The sequence below is a fragment of the Colletes gigas genome, unplaced genomic scaffold, assembly GCF_013123115.1.
Source record: "Colletes gigas isolate AHSC1104 unplaced genomic scaffold, ASM1312311v1 Colletes_gigas_Sc00009, whole genome shotgun sequence".
Taxonomy (NCBI): domain Eukaryota; kingdom Metazoa; phylum Arthropoda; class Insecta; order Hymenoptera; family Colletidae; genus Colletes; species Colletes gigas.
Window position 1 is genome coordinate 8,738,122 of NW_025106638.1, and position 21,232 is coordinate 8,759,353.

The following is a 21,232-nucleotide window of genomic DNA, read 5'->3' on the forward strand; positions in this document are numbered from 1 at the left end:
TTCGTTCCTCTTTTTTTCAAGTCTTCTTTTGGATTCGACATCTATTAATTCGTGAACTTCTAATAAATAACGATAATAATTTGTGGTGTCGTCACTTCGCGTACTCGCAGCCAGGGGAATCGTTCTCTCGCAAGCACTCGACCGATCTTGCGCTGGTACATATACAAGGTGTTCAGTCATCCCTGAGAAAAATGACCAAAACTGATTGTAATTAACCCCCGCGACTGAAAATAATTTTTTTCGAATTTCTACATATTCTCCACTAAAATACGCGTTTTCATTTTGAAAAATTAAAATCCTCCAATCCGTTCAAGAGTTATGACATTTTAAAGATTCGTATGAAATTTCAGGGAAACATTTCTGGCCTCACATTAGAGGTTCGGTCAAAAATTTTTTTCTCGAAAGTGCGTAGGATTTCTGGGTATGTCTATTTATCAAAAATGCTTGTAATTGCCCCCTGTAACTAAATATAATTTTTTCAGAATGATTCGAAATTTTTTAACTTAATTTTTTATAACTTTTTAATGAAGCCTCAGTCAAGAAATTGATTGTTACATATCATTCATGTATGGGACCGAAACGTTCGGTATTTGGGCATTGGCCCGATGATCTAGCGCACAACCCCCCTGGACGGGGTTCACTCATGCTGCATGTGAGTACCCGGCCCAATTTTCATTGCCTTATATGGTAACACGTCATCATTTTACAGAGCAATTTCGAGTATAAAAGAGCTGCGTTTTCTCACTCGAGCTCAGTTTTCCTTAAACTTTCGACACAACATTACTTTGACACTCGAGGCAAGATCGGGCTATAATCTCCATCAAGCAACGTACCTACCTTAGCGATTTTATTAGTGAGTGTCCATTAGGCTAATCGAGAAGTAGCTCCCGCGAACGCGCTGCGTAAAAGCCGACATAGAACTTTCGCCGTTAAGGCAACCTAGCAATAGTACCAGTTCTGTTAATTGACCATTGTACTTGAGCATCGACTAGAATATATTCAAGTAGTTATCCACACTTGCATTATTCACTTAATACAACCCCGAATCCTATTAACAGTAAGACTAGGGGTATCTCACGAACCCGGTACACCTTTACCGCTCGAGGTGTACCATTACGACAGAGCAAGATCCTAAAACCATCCTAAAAACCTTCGTGGCTTCCAGGATATAGAGCCCTTGGTTCGTCCAATCCTTCTAGCGGTTCCCAGGATATAGAGCCCCTGGTTCGTCCGTGAAACCATACATTTTCCTTATAAATCTAACCCCGTGGCTCCCAGGGTATAGAGCCCTTGGTTCGTCCACGTAACCTCCTCCTACGGCTCCCAGGGTATAGAGCCCCTGGTTCGTCCAGAATTCCTTTCTTTTTCCTAACCATACCTAAAACCACCGGTCGAGTACTGCCCTCGACCGAATCCAGGATCTCGCGCTCGCGCTCGTAACATGATATTCTTGATTTTCGTCTTATTTTGGCCTCTAGAATCTTCTATTAAAATTTTTCCAAAGGGTGGCTGAACACCCTGTATCTACGCTTCTTGATCGACTGCTCAATATCCCGGCGTCTAGCAGGTCTGGGGCACACGAAACGTTTTCCTCTCATTTTCTTTGGTTCGATGTTCGTGCCATCTGCACGTGCGTGAATGGAACTAGAGAACGCTGTGAAATTTAACACCCGTGGTCGATCCTCGAACCGGGCATCGAAGAAACTGGTCCGGTGGTCGAAAAGAGACGGCTTCCTCGGCCGCGAACAGCCCACGGATACCATTAATTATTCGAGATTTACACAACGACTCGATTAGACGAGAGTCGACGTCCCGAGACGATGTCGGATCGGTCGAAGTCGCTCCACTTAAGGGTTAATGGCGCGCAATCAAAATTGTTTATCGCGACGTGCGCAACGTCGCTGCTATCTCCGCGTTATTATCAATAAGTTCGTCTCGAGGAGCAATTCACCGAGCTCGGACGACGTTTATGTCGCGATTGCGCTAGAGGCCTCCGAGGGCTCGCTCTCTCGTCCTCTCGTAAATCATTATTTATGTCGTGCACAGTGGCCGGTTGTTTGTTCTCGGTTCTTCCGAACACTGTGCTTCTTCATGCGTTGATCGTCGGGGGAAGGATCGTAAGAAATCCGTGGCGATCAATGGGGGCCGTTTTTTCGTGCCGCGATGAATCTTACGGTCCTACATTTCAAAAGGAAAATTTATAAAAGCTTCTCGACTAAAATTGTCTTTTTCTTTGACGGAATTCGATCGTTTTACATATTTAAAAATGAATAAAAACAGAGAACGCCTTTGTTCGGATTATTTTTGTCGCGAGACTTTCGATTTATTTTTGCACCAAAGAACTGCTTCCCTTTTGGTCGACGCTGCGCGATTTCTGTCATACTTCTTCGAACGAGGCGAATTCAACGATGACAACGTCAAACGCGGACAAGCCAAGTTTTTTGCATCCGAAGGACCAGCATGGTATTGCTGATGAATGCAATTGCTTTCGAAACGACGCCGGACGGCCATAAATCATAATACTTGCTGAAATTACTTTCTGGCGCAGTTATGATTTAATAAATTAAGGTTCCGAGATGCGCAATATTTTCTTGGAACCCCTTAATATATTAAGATGCTAATTTACAGGTGGAGGAACGGTGTTGAGATTAAACAACTGTCGTGTATAAATCACGGTAAGAAAGTTTTGTATATATTAAATTCCTTTGCTTTCTTTTCCAATGCAAACAATATTTCTCTATTCCGTCTGATTTCTCGGCATAAATTTGATTATAGAATTACGTCATGGTAAACTAAAAATGTTAAAAATAGAAAAATGGTCACGCTCGAAAGTTGTGGTCTCGAGTTTTATGCGTTTCAAACGCGTTATAAAAATAACCTAATCCTAACCCAGACCTAACCTAACCGCGTTGTACAGGGGTCTAATTGTAACCCGTTTTTGCTAGATTTACGAAATCGTTCGCTAGGCGACGTATTGGAATGCGAAAGTTGGTCGATTTTAGCTAGCAAAGATATTAGAATCGTTCAAGGAAGATACGGGGCGAATGTAACTGGCAAAAAGCCCAGCACCTGGGAGGGCTTTCGAATCAGCTTCTCGATCTCCTCTCCGTCTCCCTGCCCCCCTTGCGTTTCCCAGTCGTTCTTGTCCACGGCTCTTCCGTCTGCTCCGCGTAGTATACACGGTCCTGGCATTATCCTGCCTCCTGTACGCTCGTTCCTTTCGTGTTGCAACACGTCTGCGGAACAACAACGGACCAGCGACGCTCGGGGAGGAAGGGGGCGGGAGGGGGGGGGGCTGAGGCCGGTGGAAAGGAGTGGCAAGTGCATCGAACCGCTTTCTCATTCAGGGACGTTGCCACTACTCTCCCCTCGTTTCTTTCTTGTTTTCGTGGTTGCGCCGCGGACGGGACCGATTGAAGAGTATCCGATGCTCCACTTTTTTTCGTCTGCTGCTACGTCGAGAAATCGACAGAGGAAGCGGGGTGGGACGTGACGGGAAACGTCGGGATTTCGTGGATACTCGAGACTCGGGCAGTCGCAGAGTTTCAGCCTCGACTTTTTCCCTATTTTCCTTTCGTAAATTTGCATATCAACGCGAATATCCATATCGTCTTTTCGTATACAAGTAATCCTCTTATAACACGGTAGATAGGTTCCTAGAAAATTCCGTGTTGTGTGAAACCGTGTTATACAAGACCCAGAGCCAGTACCAAAAAGGGGAGTTACGTTCCGAAAACTTATTAACACTAGAACTTGTACCGACAATTATAGTGTGTTTATTTGTACCAAGGAAATTGAAACGATAGGTGCGTGAAGAAATGTATAATGCAATGGAAATACGTGTTTATTCATTCTCTTATAGAAAATTACGGTAAATTTCCAAAAATTCAGTCGAGTAAATTTTTTACAGGTTTTATTAGAAATTACGAATGGGTCATCTTGACTAGTTTGGTAGTTCTAGTGTTAAAAACAAATATTTTTTTTTAATTCCACATAAGCAACTTAATTTTTATGAAAAATATAAATGTATGTATAACATAAAACAAAAAAAGAAACGAAAAATATTATTTTAATTTAACGCAACCTTAATTTAATAAATTATAATTTGTTTATATATTTTCATGTAAAGCCACGAGTCAAGAATAGTTCATTATTCCTTCGTGGCATTATTTTATGGTAGTTTAGTTTTTAAATATGTGAAGCAAAAATCATGTTATCCAGTGCTGTAGAAGAACAGTGTTGTACAAAGCTTTTGGCAATTCTCATATCGTGTTAAAGCGAAACCGTGTTATAAGATGCCGTGTTGTAGGAGGGTTCTCGCAATTCTATGAATCATGTTATAGCGAAACCGTGTTATAGGATGCCGTGTTGTAGGAGAGCTACCTGTACTTATTTTAATTCCCAAATTTTTTTTTTTCTACTTGTATCTAGGTTTTAACCCTTTGCGGTCGGTGCCGCCACTGTGGCGGCATTTCAAAACTATCGTAGAAGTCGGTGCCGCCGCTGTGGCGGCATGATCAAGAATCCAGAAAAACTGAGATTAACAGAATGCTAGCCATTTCGGACGTCTCACGCGTTATTTTACCATCGAGAAATATATGATAAGTAAATAGAAATCAATTTATAAATAAATAAAAATATAATAAATTATAAATTGAATTTCAAAGTTTAGTAAGAAATAAACATTCCAATTGTTCAGGATTTCCAGGTAGATTCATTGGCGATATTAATATATTTTTACTAAAAAAGATTGTGCAGTATGTTCCGACAGGAAAACCCCCGGCAAAAGGCGAGAAACACGAACATATTGTGATACATGTATTCGGAAGCCAGGGCTTCATATCGGCGATTGTTTTGAAATATATCACACGTTGTCAAATTACAATAGCTAAATCTTTCCGTTTTTATGTAGTTTAAGCCCTATTAAATATTACAAATCAGCATCAACATAGTGTGTGCTTTTAAATGTAGATATATCCACCTTAAATTGCTTAGGGAACAATGACTCCGAAAAGCTAAATTCGCCCCGACTTGCTGGTAGTCCCAGCCGAAAAATCTGCCGACCGCAAAGGGTTAACTACAAATACTATTATTAATATAAGAAGTTATTAACGTGGAGATACGAGATAAAATTTGAACTCGAATAAAGGTAACAAGTTGTAGGATACAGTAACGGAAACGGTGAAAGCACGCACGCGTGACAGCGGCTGTCAGCCGTTGTAAACTCGAGGGCAGATTTCGCGAAATTTTCCAATCGATGGCGGGACAGTTACATTTAGTTGCATGTTTGCAACGAATATTGGTTACACTTTTACCTAGAGTACTTTGTGATTAATGATGCGAGGCGAGAGACTCTTGTTGGTTCCATTGGGGCTTCGCTCGGAGCTATTTTCATCGTTGGCTGTTCGTTATTTACGACGGCTGGCGTTCGTAACGGTGCACTGAAAGCTGGCGTATAGCGATCATAACTCTCGGTGATTTTCTATTATCGCCGCTCGCATCGTGGGTCCTTATTAATAGTTGAAAAAAAAAAAGAATCGCGTTCACGGTTTCTCTGATGGGCTCCGCACGTCGCTACCTATCCGTGCAACAAATGTCACGTGTGTAGATCCACGTTGCTGTCAAAAAGTTAATTCTTTCCATATCACTGCACAACATTTTTCAGATCCGCTCTCGATCGTATCCAGTATCCATTTTCCCTTTCGTTTGTAATCAGGTGTAGCAAATGCGTACGATGAAAATAAACTAGATAAATATCAAAGCATCGATTTGTAAAGAGCATCGATATCGACTAATAACGAATCGAATCGAACGAGTTCTCGATACGAGCCGGAATGTCGAGAATTTTTGTTGCGTATCGGACGTCGATCGAGCGCAAGAAGGAGAGACTGGTTCTCCGTGGATCGTCGCGAAGATGGGTCTTAATTAACGACGAACGCAACAGGTCTGGTCACAATGGGCCTACGGAAGGTTGATTGCCACCCACGTGCACGCACGACCACAGGAAACTCGATTCCGCACGGACAATACATATACATATCTCTGTTTCCATCATTTCCTTGTTACGCGGGGACAGAAGAAAGATGGACGAATCGCGTACGAGGGACACGTTTCCTCAATTTCTACGACTGGTACGTCGATAGAGGAACACGGTTACGCTGTTATCTTCCAGCGAAGACCATCAATCATACGTATTCCGTTGCTTTCTGCTTCTCGAAAAATCCTTTTCTTCGATAAGGGAACATTTTTATTTATTTATTTATTTACGTGTTTGTACACCCTTCGATATAATACAATTGTATAATATGTGTTGATGTCTCGTTAATTGCATATGTGCAGTGCGTACAACACCAGTGACACGCTTTTTAAAGGAATACAGAGAACCGCTAAAGTAATCTAAATGTAGTTTATATTAGAAATAGTTTGATTTCTTCGACCGAAAGATTTAATTTTTTCGTAACAAAAATTTGTTTTCGAACCTATGACGCAAATTTTATTTTTTATTTCGGAATTCACTATGTTAGTGAATATGTATCGATGACGGCATGGTTAAACAATGACATAACGCAGCGTGTCGATTGTCGCTTGTCTTGCATTGTCTCCGGTGTGCGAGTCGAGTCGCGTCCATGCGAAATCGCGTCCATGTGGTGGTCGTATGTTCTTGCATTATTACACGTTTATACATATACAGGGTGGTCGGCCACCCCTAGGAAAAATTTTAATGGAGGATTCCAGAGGCCAAAATAAGACGAAAATCAAGAATAGCAATTTGTTGATGGAGGCTTTGTTAAAAAGTTATTAACGTTTAAAGTTCCGCTCGTACTGAATTTTTTTCTCGAAAATGCGCAGGATTTCGGGTGTATGTCTATTCATCAAACATTATTGTAATTGATCTCCGCAACCGAAAATAATTTGTCCAAAACGATTTGAAGTTTTTTTTTTCCGTCGAAAAATTTCGCACCTTCTCGAATTTTTTTCTAAAAAATGGGTAGGATTTCGGAGGTATGTGTAATGACCAAAAATGATTGTAATTGACCCTGCAACCGAAAATAATTTTTCCAGAACGATTCAAAATTTTTGAATTTAATTGTTAATAACTTTTTAAGGAAGCTTTCATCAACAAATTGGTATTCTTGATTTTCATCTTATTTTGGCCTCTAGAATCGCTCATGTAAATTTTTCCCAGGTATGGTCGAACATCCTGTATATGTATAGCTACTCTTATTCTGTGTGTGTGTTTGTGGTTTTTATAATGTATTAATATTCCAAGTGAGAAACAATTTGACACACTATAACTATAATCGCATTTACCTTCGAACCTTTAGCGAATCTCATTTTCCTTATTACGACAAGTATGTAGTCGCAATTCCCGGTCAAGTAACACTAATGGAATGTACGTCGTATTCTCGAGTTTGTTGATAAGTACACTCAATTACCTCGACACTGTACGCCATAACTTAAACAAGAATTCCTCCAAGTGTTTGCAACGTTAAAACTTTGTTCATTAGTCGTCTAGTAAATGTTAGCTAACCGTCTTACTAATCTAAAATGCTTGTCTGACCATTGCTCACAGAATTTTATTTCAATGATTTTTTTTATTCGTTTTTTCTAAACATTGCAAGCGTTTCCGTAAAACGAGGACTCGAAAGAGCGACGAAATTTAGTTTATTCCGCCGTCATTTGCAAAGTCAGTCTTCCTCCTCTCGTTCCATATATCGAAATATCCGGTTTCGCCGGAAGTAATAGTATTTGGCGTTCGACGATCGATATTCGATCGAAAATTCGCAAGACGCGGTAGGTATGTGAACGGGAGAGTCTGCGCGTCGACGATCTATAGATCACCGGGATCGGTGGGGCCGCGTACACGTATACGTAGGAATGCCCAAATTGGTTTCGCCAAGCCGCGGGTTTATAGATGTACCAGGCCGCGATCGCGGAGAGGAATCCAATTAGGCGAGCAATAATGGAATCAAAGAGATCCTCGAACGCGAGCTTCGCCCGCTTTCCCCTTTCTTTCCTCGACCCTCTCCATCTTTTTTCTCCCTTTCCATCGACCCGTGGGATTTCGACGACACGTTTATTTGTTTTGTTTCGTTGGTATCCGGTAGTGTGGGAGCCTCACGAAGCACAAACGGAAGCGATATGTGACTGATCGCCGCGACGGTCCCCATTAACCCCAGCCCTTGCCAATACTATTCGGAGCTGAGATCTCCAGACACCACCGTCGAACCAAACGACGCGAGGGGCAAGGGAAATCAATTGTCCGCTTCACCTAACCCCTTCCACTTTTCAGGTTCTTGGTTATTATTGGTTAAGGCCGGGGGCACGCGAATGTCGAAACAACGTGTCTTCTCTATTTCTCCCTGTCTTGCAATTGATGACAACCAAGAGACAGACAAGGAACGCTAGTCTTGTCTGTCTTCGTTGCTTTCAACTGCAAGACAAGGAAAAACATAGAAACTCACGTCATTTCGACGCTCGTGTGCCTCCGGCCTAAGTCGATCGCGTAACGAAGAACGCGAACGAAATAAAATGAGACAGAACGATATACAGCGACACCGAATGACACTGGCGTAGGGATAAACGAACTCTACGAACGAATAGCAAAATTTATTAATCACCGTTGAAATCTACTTTTACCTTATTGCGCTTTATTTGTATCAACACTGGTTTTCTTTATACAACTTTTATATCATATTCGGTAACGCGTCTTTACGAATACGAATTCCGTGGAAACGGAGGAAAGCGATTGACACCATATTCTTTTCGCGAGAATTTCTCATCCGGGAACCGTTGACATTGATTTGCCTGTTTAACGGCTGGCGAACAACCATCCCCTTTTTGCTCTGTTGTTTGTAATGGTTCCGCGTGAACACGTTTATCGTCGTGACGAAAAAAACGCGTCGGAAGGGGATCCGATTTCGTGCAAGGAAAAACTCGACGAGTTTTCTCGTGGCGTCGTCTAAAGCCATGGGAATATCTTAAACGACATCGACCATCGAACTCTTTTACGATTCCACGCCCTTACGCGACGCGAGTTACTGTTTACTTCTCGCGCGACACGCTTCTCAAGTTCGCAGTCGAAAGACATACACATCTTTCTCTTCTTTTTTTCTTTGTTTCTCCTCTCTACCATTTCTGGGAAGAAACCAGACACTTTCGCGCTTACTTTTTCACGACTGACTGGCCATCTGCGGCCATAACTCCGGTTACAATTGTTATATATCCCGGAGAAATGTTTTCACAGGAAATTTTATTCGCGGACTATTAAGCGCAATATTTCTTTCAGGTTCCCTCGGGCGACCAATTGCCTTGTATATAACTCGTTCCGTATTATTTAATATTTCCAACTAATTAACGATTTAATAACTCGAATAAACTTTATTTAAAAGGAAGAATTATCAATGAAAACTGATGAGTCCTTTGTAGGAATTAATTATCTTTTATACGACACGTCTTTATCGTCTGGAAACCCTTTTTATTCTGATATCCAGACAAACATCTCGACTTCCTTCAAAGGAACACTTCCACATTTACATCAAATGTTTCGAATTCGTAATGAAAATTTTCTAATGGTTTACGAGATACATATGTATCTACGAGATTGAAAAATATTAAAATCGGCGAGGATGACCGGTTAGTTGAAGGATTTGCAGAATGCCACGTCTCAATCCCGTTGGAACCGTAGTCACGTCCGGGGTTCGCGCGTCTCCGATGCGATCGATATCGATCCATCGTGCGTTTCCAGAGATCGAGCCGGCACCCCGGGGCACCGAGTTTCTTCCATTTCTGATCGGGAACGATCCGCCGCCTCGTTCCGCGACGAATGAAGTGGCGGTACGTGCGCGCGATCCGCTCCGATAGTTTCGTCCGCCTGGTCGATCGCGATATCGATAAACAAGTCGGAGACGCGCGTCACGATCCCTTCGAGAGATCGGTTCGTTTCGATCGCGACAACGTGAATTCATCCGTCGCGATTTAACGTTTACTAGGCGACATCTAAACCCGACCCAACGCACCCTTTGGAATTCCAACTTCGTCCCTAACGCTCTCGACTATTTATTCCTTTGCTTATTCAACTTTATTTACTCATTCGCAGTTGTTGACGTAAATGGTACCGTTCATCGTATTTGCAGAGGCCCGGTAAAACAACGTTTCTTAATTTTTTGGTTGTTCGTATCGACATAAAAAATAATAAATGATTCTCCTCCGTATAGAATCGAAATATTATCCGATTTTTTGGTTTTGCAGTCTTTATGCCCGGTAAAACAACGTTTCTTAGTGTGATGTATGTATGTGAACGGTGCAAGGGGGTGTGGTGGCGCTGTGGCCGGGTGGCGCCGCAAAGGTGCGAGAGCGATGCGTCTTTTGTTCTCTCATGCGTTTTGTTTCTGATTGTGATCGGGGACCGCGCGGTACGTATTATATCGTTGTACGTAATTTTGTTAGCAATTAGAGTTATATTCTAAAAGTTAGAATATGTGTTAATTGATTACACCTTACTTAGTTTCTTGGTTGTTCGTATCGACATAAAAGATAATAAATGATTCTCCTCCGTATAGAATCAAAATATTATCCGATTTTTTGGTCTCGCATAGTCTTTGTGCCGCGATGTCGTAATTTCTTCCCGTACGTTTCGCGAGACGGGGCGAAAAACCGTGAAATAAATCAAAGCGTATCCCGAGCGACGGTTCGGGAATCTCCTCGTTTCCTTCGTTAACTCGGTTTCCGTTCGCGCGAGGCTTGCACGGAATGTTCACGAGGAGAAAGAGAGAAATAGTAGGGGCCCGTGGCGGAGGTATCAGCGAGATCTGTCCCCGGGTTATTTAGCGCCGGACGAAGACGGAAAGCTCGAAGGACGCTTCGATGCCCCCACCGGGGGCCCTGTAACCCCGAAATTTCGATTTCGTTGTGGCGCAGGTATTTTAACGAGGTCGATATTCCGTGTCGGCGGTGCCGAAAGGACGGCACTGGACGACGGCGACAAGGTGCAACGGCGGGGCGGAGAGGGGTCCGTGCAGAGGAATAGAGAGGGAAGGATCCCGGGGCCCAAGGGACGAGGGGCGGGGGGAGGGGGAGAAGGGTACGCGATTTCGGGGCTAATCTGGCCAATTAAAAAGACCGAAGAGAGACGGTCGGAACCGAGGTACGCCAGATTCGAGAATCCGTCGATGGTATTCGCTAATGAATGCTCTCCTCTTTGACTCTAGGGTTACCACTCCCCGTCCCCTGGATCATAAGAAAAGAGTACGCAAGACGTCCTTGAAAAGAAGATAATGATCTTGCGAGCCACAGAGGGAAGGTGTAATTTTTTTATCTGACATTTAAGAGGGGGTATTCTAGTCTGAAGTGCGATTTCTTCAACTTTAACGAACCCCGTGCACCGGATAGAATAAAGTAAATTACAGTCGATGTTCCATATATTTGTAAAATATTTATTAAGAGATACGAAGTAGCGTATCAGAGAACGAAAATTCATAGATAATCGGAACAAGAATATTCACTTACCGTCGATGTTTTCGGATTACTGATTCTCAACGGTACAATATTCACGGCGAGCTATACGTCCATTTTGTTTCAATATGGACAGAATTAACGCTTTTAGTAACATTGTATTAGGAATAAGGGTTCTCGATAAATGTTATCGAAAATCAGAATTGATTTTTATTATTATTATTATTACTCATTTATTAACGGGAATAATGTCCTTTAGTACAAAAGATCCAATATGCAAGCAACAACAATTTAACAAAATAATTAATTTACAATACTCTGCAAGGATAATTTTAGACTATCTGGTGATTGTTTAATTATATCTGGCTCTGTGTGTATGGAGTTTGTATGAATAATCATTCTATTTATACAATTCTGGGATCCAAGTGTTGTGATGTGTCTTTCAAAATAAAATAGAAAGTGATTTCTTAAATATCTTGATAGTACATACAAAGGATATGAAATATAACCTTTGATTAGCTTACTTACAAATATAATATCGGTGATTTTTCTTCCATTATGCAATGTTTGAAGATTTGTATTAATAAATAAATAATTTTATAATGCTTTTGTCGATGCACGCTGTTAATTGGGTCGCGCGTAGCCTGGGCATTTTCGGCGATCGGCGAGCGTGAGAAAATCGTCGTAGAGGGGGGCTCCCGGGGTCCTACTCTGTCGGGAAAAGAAATTGTTTACGCGCAGCCCTTGGATTTTTCGGCGATCGTCGGTGGTTCGAGCCGTGCCAGTCTGTTCCGATTTCTTTTTGCGCCGTACGTTGAAATAATAACCGATGCACGAAGCTCCGCGCATCGATTATCGTCGCGGAGCCGTCTCGAGGGGATTTCGGAAGACGTATCATGTTTCATCGACCGACCGACCAACGGTAGCGATCTATTAATAGCACTGGGACTCGAACCGTGTCAGTTCGGATACGTTCGTAGCTTTAACACATTCTTTATTTTTCGAATCAGATGGAAAATATATTGCAGATTTTTATTATTATTATACAAGTTTGCTTTTCCGTTGGAAATGGATGGTTAAGTCGATTTGCAATCAGGTTCGGTCGCAGAACGAAGTAACCGGGGATTTTAACCGATCTCCGTTTTGTGGCCACCTTGTTTTACCTATCGGAGAGCACCTGCGCTTCATCCTCGTTTTCTTCCCGGTCGTGGAACCCTCGTTGCATTGCAAATGCGTGCGGAGCGTGCGCGACCTAGCCTAACGAGCTTACTTTCGCAGTCGCGGGGCTTATGATGTTTCTTCTGCCACGGTCACCGTCTCCTTTGCCCTTCCCGTAAGTGATTCCATCCGGTGGTCGCGAAATTGTTTAACTTTCTTGCGTGGGTTCCGTCGTTGTGACACGTTGAATTCGTAATAGATGGAATTCACCATTTAAAAATAGATTTTAATAGTAAGTTTTTAAACGAATTATCTACGTCTTGTCTGTCTTCGTTGTTCTCAATTGCAAGACAAGGAAGAACGTAGAAACGCACGTCGTTCGACGCTCGTGTGACCCTAACCGAAATGTTCGCAAAAAAAATTCGTTGAATTCGTAATAGATGGAATTCATCGTTTAAAAATAGCTTGGCACGAATGTATGCGCTCGGTAGAAATTGTAACCGCTAACTATGCAGCGATTCTACAGCATCGATTAAAGAAAGAAAGACCCCAGACCTAACCAAGACAGAGACGCGGTTGGATCTAATTGTTGCCCGAACCCAGGATTGGCGTACCGGTTGAAATTTCGATAAATTTCTCCAATTGAAGAATTCTTTCGTTCCTATCTATCCCGATCGTCCCAATTTATTCTCGTTTTCTCGGACATACCGGAGAAGTTGAGCAGACAAATGTACGATAGGCGGCGAGCCTTTGAGATATTTGTCCGTCGGTGTTCTCTCACGTGCGTCCCGAAGAGGAGGTGCCGGCCGATATACAAGCGTGCTCACCGAACTTGTGACTACCGGTCGCCGCTCTAATTGGCACGATTTATGTCCGCCGTGGCCCGTGCGTCTCTCGCCATGGCTCCACGACGGATGTCCACCGCCGTTTCCCGAAATTTTTACCCGTTTACCGGCTCCCGATAAACCAAATCCCTCATCGTTCGATATCGTTATCGAATCTACTTCGTGCCTCGCGTTTCGCGGTCCACATTCCGCGTTCCACTTGTCCCCACAATCTCTGCGTCGCAGATTGAGGTTGGGTACAAGTATCGAACGTTTCGGAGACGTTAAAAGCTTTAAATGGCAGTTATGACAAAAATATTCAGAACTTTCGTGACTAGGCAATGGCGGCGTTGCACAAACGTGTAATGAACAAAAATAAAAAAACTAATATCTATAAATTTATGGCTTTTTATAGATTAAAATATTCATGAAGATACGTACATTGTGATCTTCGTTTTTTATTGAATTTACTATTTTGTAATTGAAAATGGTGCTTCAAAATTGATGGCAATTTTTTATTTTCCGAAAAATGTGCCATTTGCCAAATTTTCATCCGAGTCACTTGATTTTTATAAATTATGCCGATTAACCTTTTTGCAATACTAACAATCTCTCAATTTCTTGTATTGAATGTTTTTCAACTTTGACTCGAGTTTTAAAAACAGTAACAAGAAGTAACTTTGTAATATTTTTGTTTTAATTAAGAGGATATTAAACTTTAAGTCAACGCCAAACCTAACCTAACTCAAGTTTGCCCGATACGGAGAAAATACTCGTTATATTTTTTGTTTCATTTGTTATACATTTACTTTCACATACTTTTTGGGCTATAAGTAATACTTGATTATTTAAAGAAAGAATAAAAGGAAAATTGAGAATGAATACATAGTTATTCCGGTTGCCCATATACTCGAAATGATTATTACGATTTTTTAGACATATTCGTTGATACAATAAAAAAATGTCTCAAGCAAAAGTTAGTCAGTAATTGCTTGCAAAGAAATTGCAATAGTTATGATTGGCAACAATTTTTTATTTAATAAAAAAATTTAAGATCATCTCACTCTTTTTAGGAAACTGTATACATTTTTATGCAACATTTGATGCATTTTTTCATTTTCTTTAAAAAAATATTGTATTAGGGGTCTTAGGTAAAAAATTAATTACCTCAGAAGGTATGATTTTTGTCTCGAATTCCCATGTACAGTGAGTCACAGCCAAAATCGTACATCACATTATATGAAAAGGTTTCATTCTAAAAAAAAAGTTTAGAAATGATTTGGAAACAAAATAAGGCAGACATATTATTGTAAATACATCTGCATTTATTGTGTCATAATGACAAAAGAAATGAATCTTGCTTAACATAAAAAAAATTAAGTTACTATAATACTGTGCAGAAAACATCTCACAGCTGAACTCGTACACATTAAGAATATTGTTTTGTATTTAAATTAAATTAAAATAAAGACTCGGCTGCATTCTACGGCATGTAATCTTTTCGGCATTGATTTCACTAGGTTTTGTGTAAAATCGGGTTCAACTTTTCTCCATACTTCCTGCAATGTCTTTTTTAAATAATTTTTATAGAAATCGTATGTTTTCTAATCCTTACTTCCAATTCATGCGAAATATTCTCCCAATTACGTTTAGATCGGGTGATTTGGGAGGTGTATTGATAACTTTCGGACAGTTATACAGGGTGTTCGGCCACCCCTGGGGAAAATTGTAATGGGATATTCTAGACGTCAAAGTAAGACGAAAATCAAGAATACCAATTTGTTGATGGAGGCTTCCTTAAAGAATTATTAACGTTTAAAGTTCCGCCCGTATTGAATTTTTTTCTCGAAAATGCGCAGGATTACGGGGATATGTCTATTCACTAAAAATAATTGTAACTGACTCCCGCAACCGAGAATAAATTTTCCAGAACGATTTGAAATTTTTTTTTTCGCCGAAAAATTTAGGCACCTAATTAGATTTTCGATAAGGAATTTTTTTAAGAGTTCGATCCCGCTCCCTCCGATATTTCTAAAATTTACAAGGTCATACGCCACCCCGTCGAATTTCCGGCAAATATAAATTTCCCAACGACCCTGATCGCCGTGGCGAATGAACGCGTTTTAACGCGCGGACGTTTCTTCCCTCGAATTAATTCCTCTTCGGGTCCTCCTTCGTAGAAAATAATTTCAAGCTCGTCGAAGCGTGGCAAAGCGCGTTACCAGGAGCCCGGAATGCGAACACGAGCGCGCGTGCCCCGTTTCCGTCCGCGGCATGTTCCATTTTCTTCGCCCGGAACCGAAAGCCGCGGCGTACGAATTAATGGGATGGGATCGATCCAATTAATAGGTCGTATTATCGCATAATCGTTGGAAATTCGTTAGGACAGGTTGGATTCGATATACCGGCGCTGCACAGCGATCCCCGGGGGCTTTAATAAATGCGAGGGGACTCGGTTTAATGCGACCAACCAGTTCCAGCGATGAGCGGGAGAAGACGACGACAGCCGTTGGGCCGCGGCAGGTGCACGCTCACGGACTAATCTACATGCGTGGAATGCCGTTAAATTAAGGAGCCAGCCTCCTCCTCGCGCAATCCGACAATTAAACCGATCCGGCTCCGTTCCATTCCGGGGCCGAATGCACCGGCCCCTCGTTACTCTCCCATTATCAGATTCTAATATTTCTCGCGGTCGAAAGTCAACTGGCGATACGACGCTTCACGCTCGACCGGGAACCCTCGTCGAGGAATTGCGAGCTCTCTCCGTGGCGTCGTTGCTGATTAAAGATTGCTTAACATTTGATTTATGGAACCCGTCAATTCGAGTTTTCGATTTATGCTTAAAAATTCTGAACATGCAAATACTCTTTAGACATTGCATATTGGTTTTTAATGACATTGTTGTAAATCAGACTAATCGTGACTTCTTTTAGTCATAACAAGTAGACAAGAGACTACAGTAAATAAAAATCTGTAGATTTTAAACATTTTAAAAAGACGGGTTTCAGTAAAAAAAGGTACATAGTCAACGTCCGTAAATCTAGCGTTAAGCCTAAGGTTGCATCCGGAAGTCAATAAATGACAAAATAAATTAAATTCGTCGACTTGAAAAATATATTTGAAAGTAATAAAAATATAATGTACAAAATAGTCTGTAATAGATAATAGTAAAATTTTTGTCACCCCGTATACGGTTGATATTGCCGATCCAAGCATTAATTCGATTCATTTTAACAACTTGAAAAAGACTAGTAAATCTAGCGTTAAGACGAAGAGTGCATCCGGAAGTCAATAAATAACAAAATAAATTAAATTCGTCGACTTGAAAAATATATTTGTAAATAATAAAAATATAATGTACAAAATAGACTGTAATAGATGATAGTAAATTTTTTGTCATCCCGTATATGACATGACGATCCAAGCGTTAATTCGATTCGTGGAAGAAGCGAGTCGATCGATATGAAACGACAATAGCGTCCCGGGAATGTTCCAACCGAGTCGGAGGAACTTCGTCTCGAGCCTAGTTCCCCCCACCGTAGGAAGCAATTAACTCATTTTCATAGTCCCGGGCAAGTTCACGGAAGCGTGCCGGGACGACGAGACAACCCTTTGCGGGCAACTTATGGGAAAAAAGCGGTACGAGAACTGAAAAGGTGCTAGTCCCCTCTCCGCGAATAAATTACGCGGCACAGAGGCCCGGAAAGTCACGCGATCCGGACCCTCGCTTCTTAAACCTTTCGCGTGCCACCAGAGGCACGCATGCGCGATTAAGATCGACAGGAAACAGCCCCGACCCAAGGAGACACGATTTCCCTCCGAGGAATCGTCGTTCCGCGAGCCACGCTGCCTTTTGTGTTCAAATTGACCGAAACTTGTTTCGCCCAAATTTTGCCGTCGCTGTTCGTTCGTTCGTCTTTCCTCGCGAGTCGGGTTCGACGCTCGTGGAACGTTTGGAATATCCACAGAAAACGTTTAGGGAATTCTAAACAAATTATTGGACGCCATTATCCATCCGTTCCCTTTTATCTTTTGGAGGGGCCTCAAAGTATCGAGTGGACGTTCGAGAATTTATCACAAAAGTAACGCCAAAAGAGTGAAATTAATTTGTGGTATTATAAATAGTCATCGAAAAATTTTGTTTTATCAAGATATCGAATGTTGGAAAATTTATAATTTACAAAAGTAACGGCAAAAGAGTGAAATTAATTTGTGGTATTATAAATAATTGTCATCGAGAAATTTTGTTGAGTATCGTGTTGGGTAGACGATACACGAATTTCTCTTTTTGGCGTCCAAGAAATATAAGTTGGCAACGTCCTACTCGAGGTTTTCCAATTTTTAGAAATTCTCTATTTATCGCTACACCAGGCCAGTACTATAAATTGCCGCTTTTATCGTGGTCTAGTCTCGGCCATTTGGTTCCGAAACGAATGGTTCCTCGAGCAGTAAATAATAATTACTGTTACTTACGAGTCACAGTATGTCCAGGACTCTCCGGATATCCCGGCACACGCGAGCGCGTGCAAGCTTGCAAATCGAACCGCTCATAGAGTCGAAGAATTTATTATCGTCGGAGGGTCTGTCTCGTTGGTTTTGCTCTCGGCCGAGTCCTGCTCGTTCCTCTTCCGCTCTTCTTTCGTTGGGGTCACCCGACCCGCGGAGGTAATAAACACCGGATAATCCTAGGACGAAGGTGGGTGCGGTACCTAGGGAACCATACGCGACGGGATCCGCTTCGAAACGGCGAAAAAGTATCGCGTCCGATGGATCGTTCCGTAATTCATGCACACGACGCTCTTGGCGCTAGATGTGCACCTACGCACGACTCTACGAGGTGATACTAAAATCTGAACTAATCTCGTAACTCTTAACCGCAGACACACAAAATTCCACGATCACTTATTGTCGTTGAATCTCGTTTCTATTTTTTATTTAACACAAAAGCATAATACGCTTTAAATGTTCCGAAAAGTGTGTTAAATAAATGTTACAAAGCATTCAATTTCACGTACGAAAGTTAAATAAATATTTTCCCCTATCGTTCCTAATATAAAGAAAAAATATTGTAATCGTTGTAAATCATAATGTCATAAATGTAAACTCAATATAATCTGTCACGTGATCTCTAAATAGTACGAAGATTCTGATATCTGGCTCTGTACTGTCCTTCACTTTCGTCTCGTTGGCCGAGAGGTAAACACATAGAACACAGTCTAAAGCGTATAACCTAAAATGCATATTATAATAAAAAATACAACAGTAATTAATATACTCGCAAAAAGATATCGTTCCATTTACATATAACTATTATGTTGGATTGGAATATTATTAATGTTGCTTGTGAAAAATTATGTAAGTCAAAAGAATTGGACGGCAATCAAGACTTCGAGGCGATTCCTTGAAACGTTTTATTAAGTCTGGCGTTTATAGACTATGCTAATTTATCTGATGATTTGTATTATGAAATTGATCGCGCGAACACGTTCGAGGAATTTGCAAAGTCCGTGACGGGTGTGTCGGTCGTGTCCGAAAGAAGTTCCTGGTTGGCCAATAAATCGATGACACGAGTAACGATTGTTTGCGTTCGCTTCCAGGGGCGGAAAGTTCATCACAGTGGGCGACAGAATTAGGTTGCCCGACGACGTGACGATGGGCTATATTATCGAGTACCTCCTGAAAAAGCAGCTCACCGTCGTCGAGCAGTTCCATTCCCATTTGGAACCAATGAAGTTCCTTAACAAGGACACCTTCGCTGACCAGGTAATTTTCAAGACTTTATTTTCAATTTCATTGCATCGCGTTTAACACGTTCACAGCCAGATCAAAGCCGTATAATATTCTGCGAAAGTAAAATTTTTATTTTAGACCATTGTAAGTTACATAACCTAAAATTTGTTTCGGTACTTATTTTCGTAACCTTGTTAAAATTCACAAATTCTATCCAAATTTATTTCCCTCAACGTCTTAATTTTTCTAGCATCATAATTGTAAATCCTGTCATCCATATATGGATGACATGGCAGTCAAAGTGTTAAGCGCCCGTAGAATTTTGCCACTCGACGGTTACCGCCGTCTGGCGGTTGTTCTTTGCCCTTGCTAATTTCTCCGATCAAAAAACGACATCGTTTGTCCGTTTTATCGAGCGTTGGGTTTCGGAACACTACGTACAGCGCGCCTCCAATCTCGACCGCGTTCCACGCAATGATTAATTGATCCGGTACGAGCGGGGGATTAAAAAAATTAAGGGTGGGAGGACGGGGGGACGGAATTAAGATCGTACGGGTCGCCGTGTGAAGTCTAATCGCGAGTAATAGAATAATCTCCGCGATGAATCACCGCGGCTGCTTTCCTTCACGGAACACAATGGCCATTATTTAATCGTGACCGTTCTCATTCGTTGTTTGGAAATTACCGTCGGGGCTAACCGACTCATAGAAATCAGGTGACCATTGTGTTCGCGCGAGCCAACGGTCACCAGGTGCCATTGTTGTTTCTTTGCCTTCCTAGTTTGGCACTTTCGATCGACGTTTTATTTTAAAATTCTATCGTCATCTAGGCGTTGAGCAGCCTTTCGAAATTGTTGGTTAGTAAAATAATTGACCAGGTCAACACAAGGCTATACAGAGAAGTCGAAAACGTGCACAGCACTTTTATAAAACCTAGATGGCACCAATATTGTACGATAACAGATGGCGCGGTTAGCCCTATGCTTGAATTTCCATATTCCAACAGAAATCGTAAAACTAGAATTCCATAATAATTTCCTCTTACGAAAAGAGAGTCGTAATCGAGGAAGTGTTTACAAAGCAGTCGTAAGAACGTTAAAATTGCGTGTGGAATCTTTTTGTAGTTCTTGTTTAGAAGCGAACGGGAAACGATCGCGCGGAAATACGAAACGTAAAAAATGAAACTGCTTGTCGCTCGAGCGTGGCCGTATCGCACGCAAAACAAATATTTTCGTTCTGCTCGTGGGCAGAACTTGATCAGGCGTTCGGTGTCGAGTTTCACGCGAGCCATAAGCAAAATAAGGGGGTATCGTATTCTGTCGGCGACGGCGACGAACTCGTTGCGTCCCTTTCGTTGCAAATTTCCGACGACGTCGAACGTCTCGTCCTCCATTTCCGATCATAGCTGTCGGTGTCTAAACGTTTCTCCCGGTTTCGTCCTTGGGCGACTCGTCTGACACGAAATAAACACACGGCTGGTAAATAATTCTGAATCTAAGCCCCTTAGTTTTATTATTATTATTATTATTATTATTACTGAATAATACATTTTAACGGGCGTTTTTTTTACAATTTGGTAGAAATCAACATTAAGTAAAATAATTCAGTTGAGATTGAGAGTCCACTTGAGGGTTAAAAAGATCTATTTCATCTATTTCATGCGTGTATTGTACAATGCAGACATTTTTGAAGCGACAAGTGGTTAATGATATAGCTGACTGTTTCTCTGTTTTTATTTTTTCCAGGTGTCGTTCAGTTACTCCAAGGGTTCCAGGGACGAATGGAATATTTTGAAGATCGATGGATTCGACATGATGGACGACCCTAAGAGGTACGTTGCAATTTCATAATTTTTATGTTATCGGTCGGAATCATGCACACCAGCAAGACACTTTTTCTTTGCAATACCTTTTTTAACCAGACACGGTTCACGCAATTGTCATTATTTTTTGTTTACAAAAATAATTTGTATACTTTAAATGTGTGCCACAACTGATACACAAAAAGTTTTATAGTTTTTTTTTAAAAAAATCCCGAAAAAAGCTGAAAATATCACATTCTAGACAA

The 21,232-nt window shown here is 41.4% G+C and overlaps 1 protein-coding gene across 1 annotated transcript in view; it reads left to right on the forward strand.

Annotated features, from left to right (window-relative positions):
- Nucleotides 1-21,232, forward strand: part of LOC122397305 (fringe glycosyltransferase) — a 113,079-nt gene that overhangs the window by 88,126 nt on the left and 3,721 nt on the right. Inside the window, exons 7-8 of the mRNA XM_043396415.1 lie at nt 19,034-19,199; nt 20,911-20,996. Of these exons, the coding sequence (XP_043252350.1) occupies nt 19,034-19,199; nt 20,911-20,996 (252 nt within the window). The remainder of the gene's footprint in view (nt 1-19,033; nt 19,200-20,910; nt 20,997-21,232) is intronic.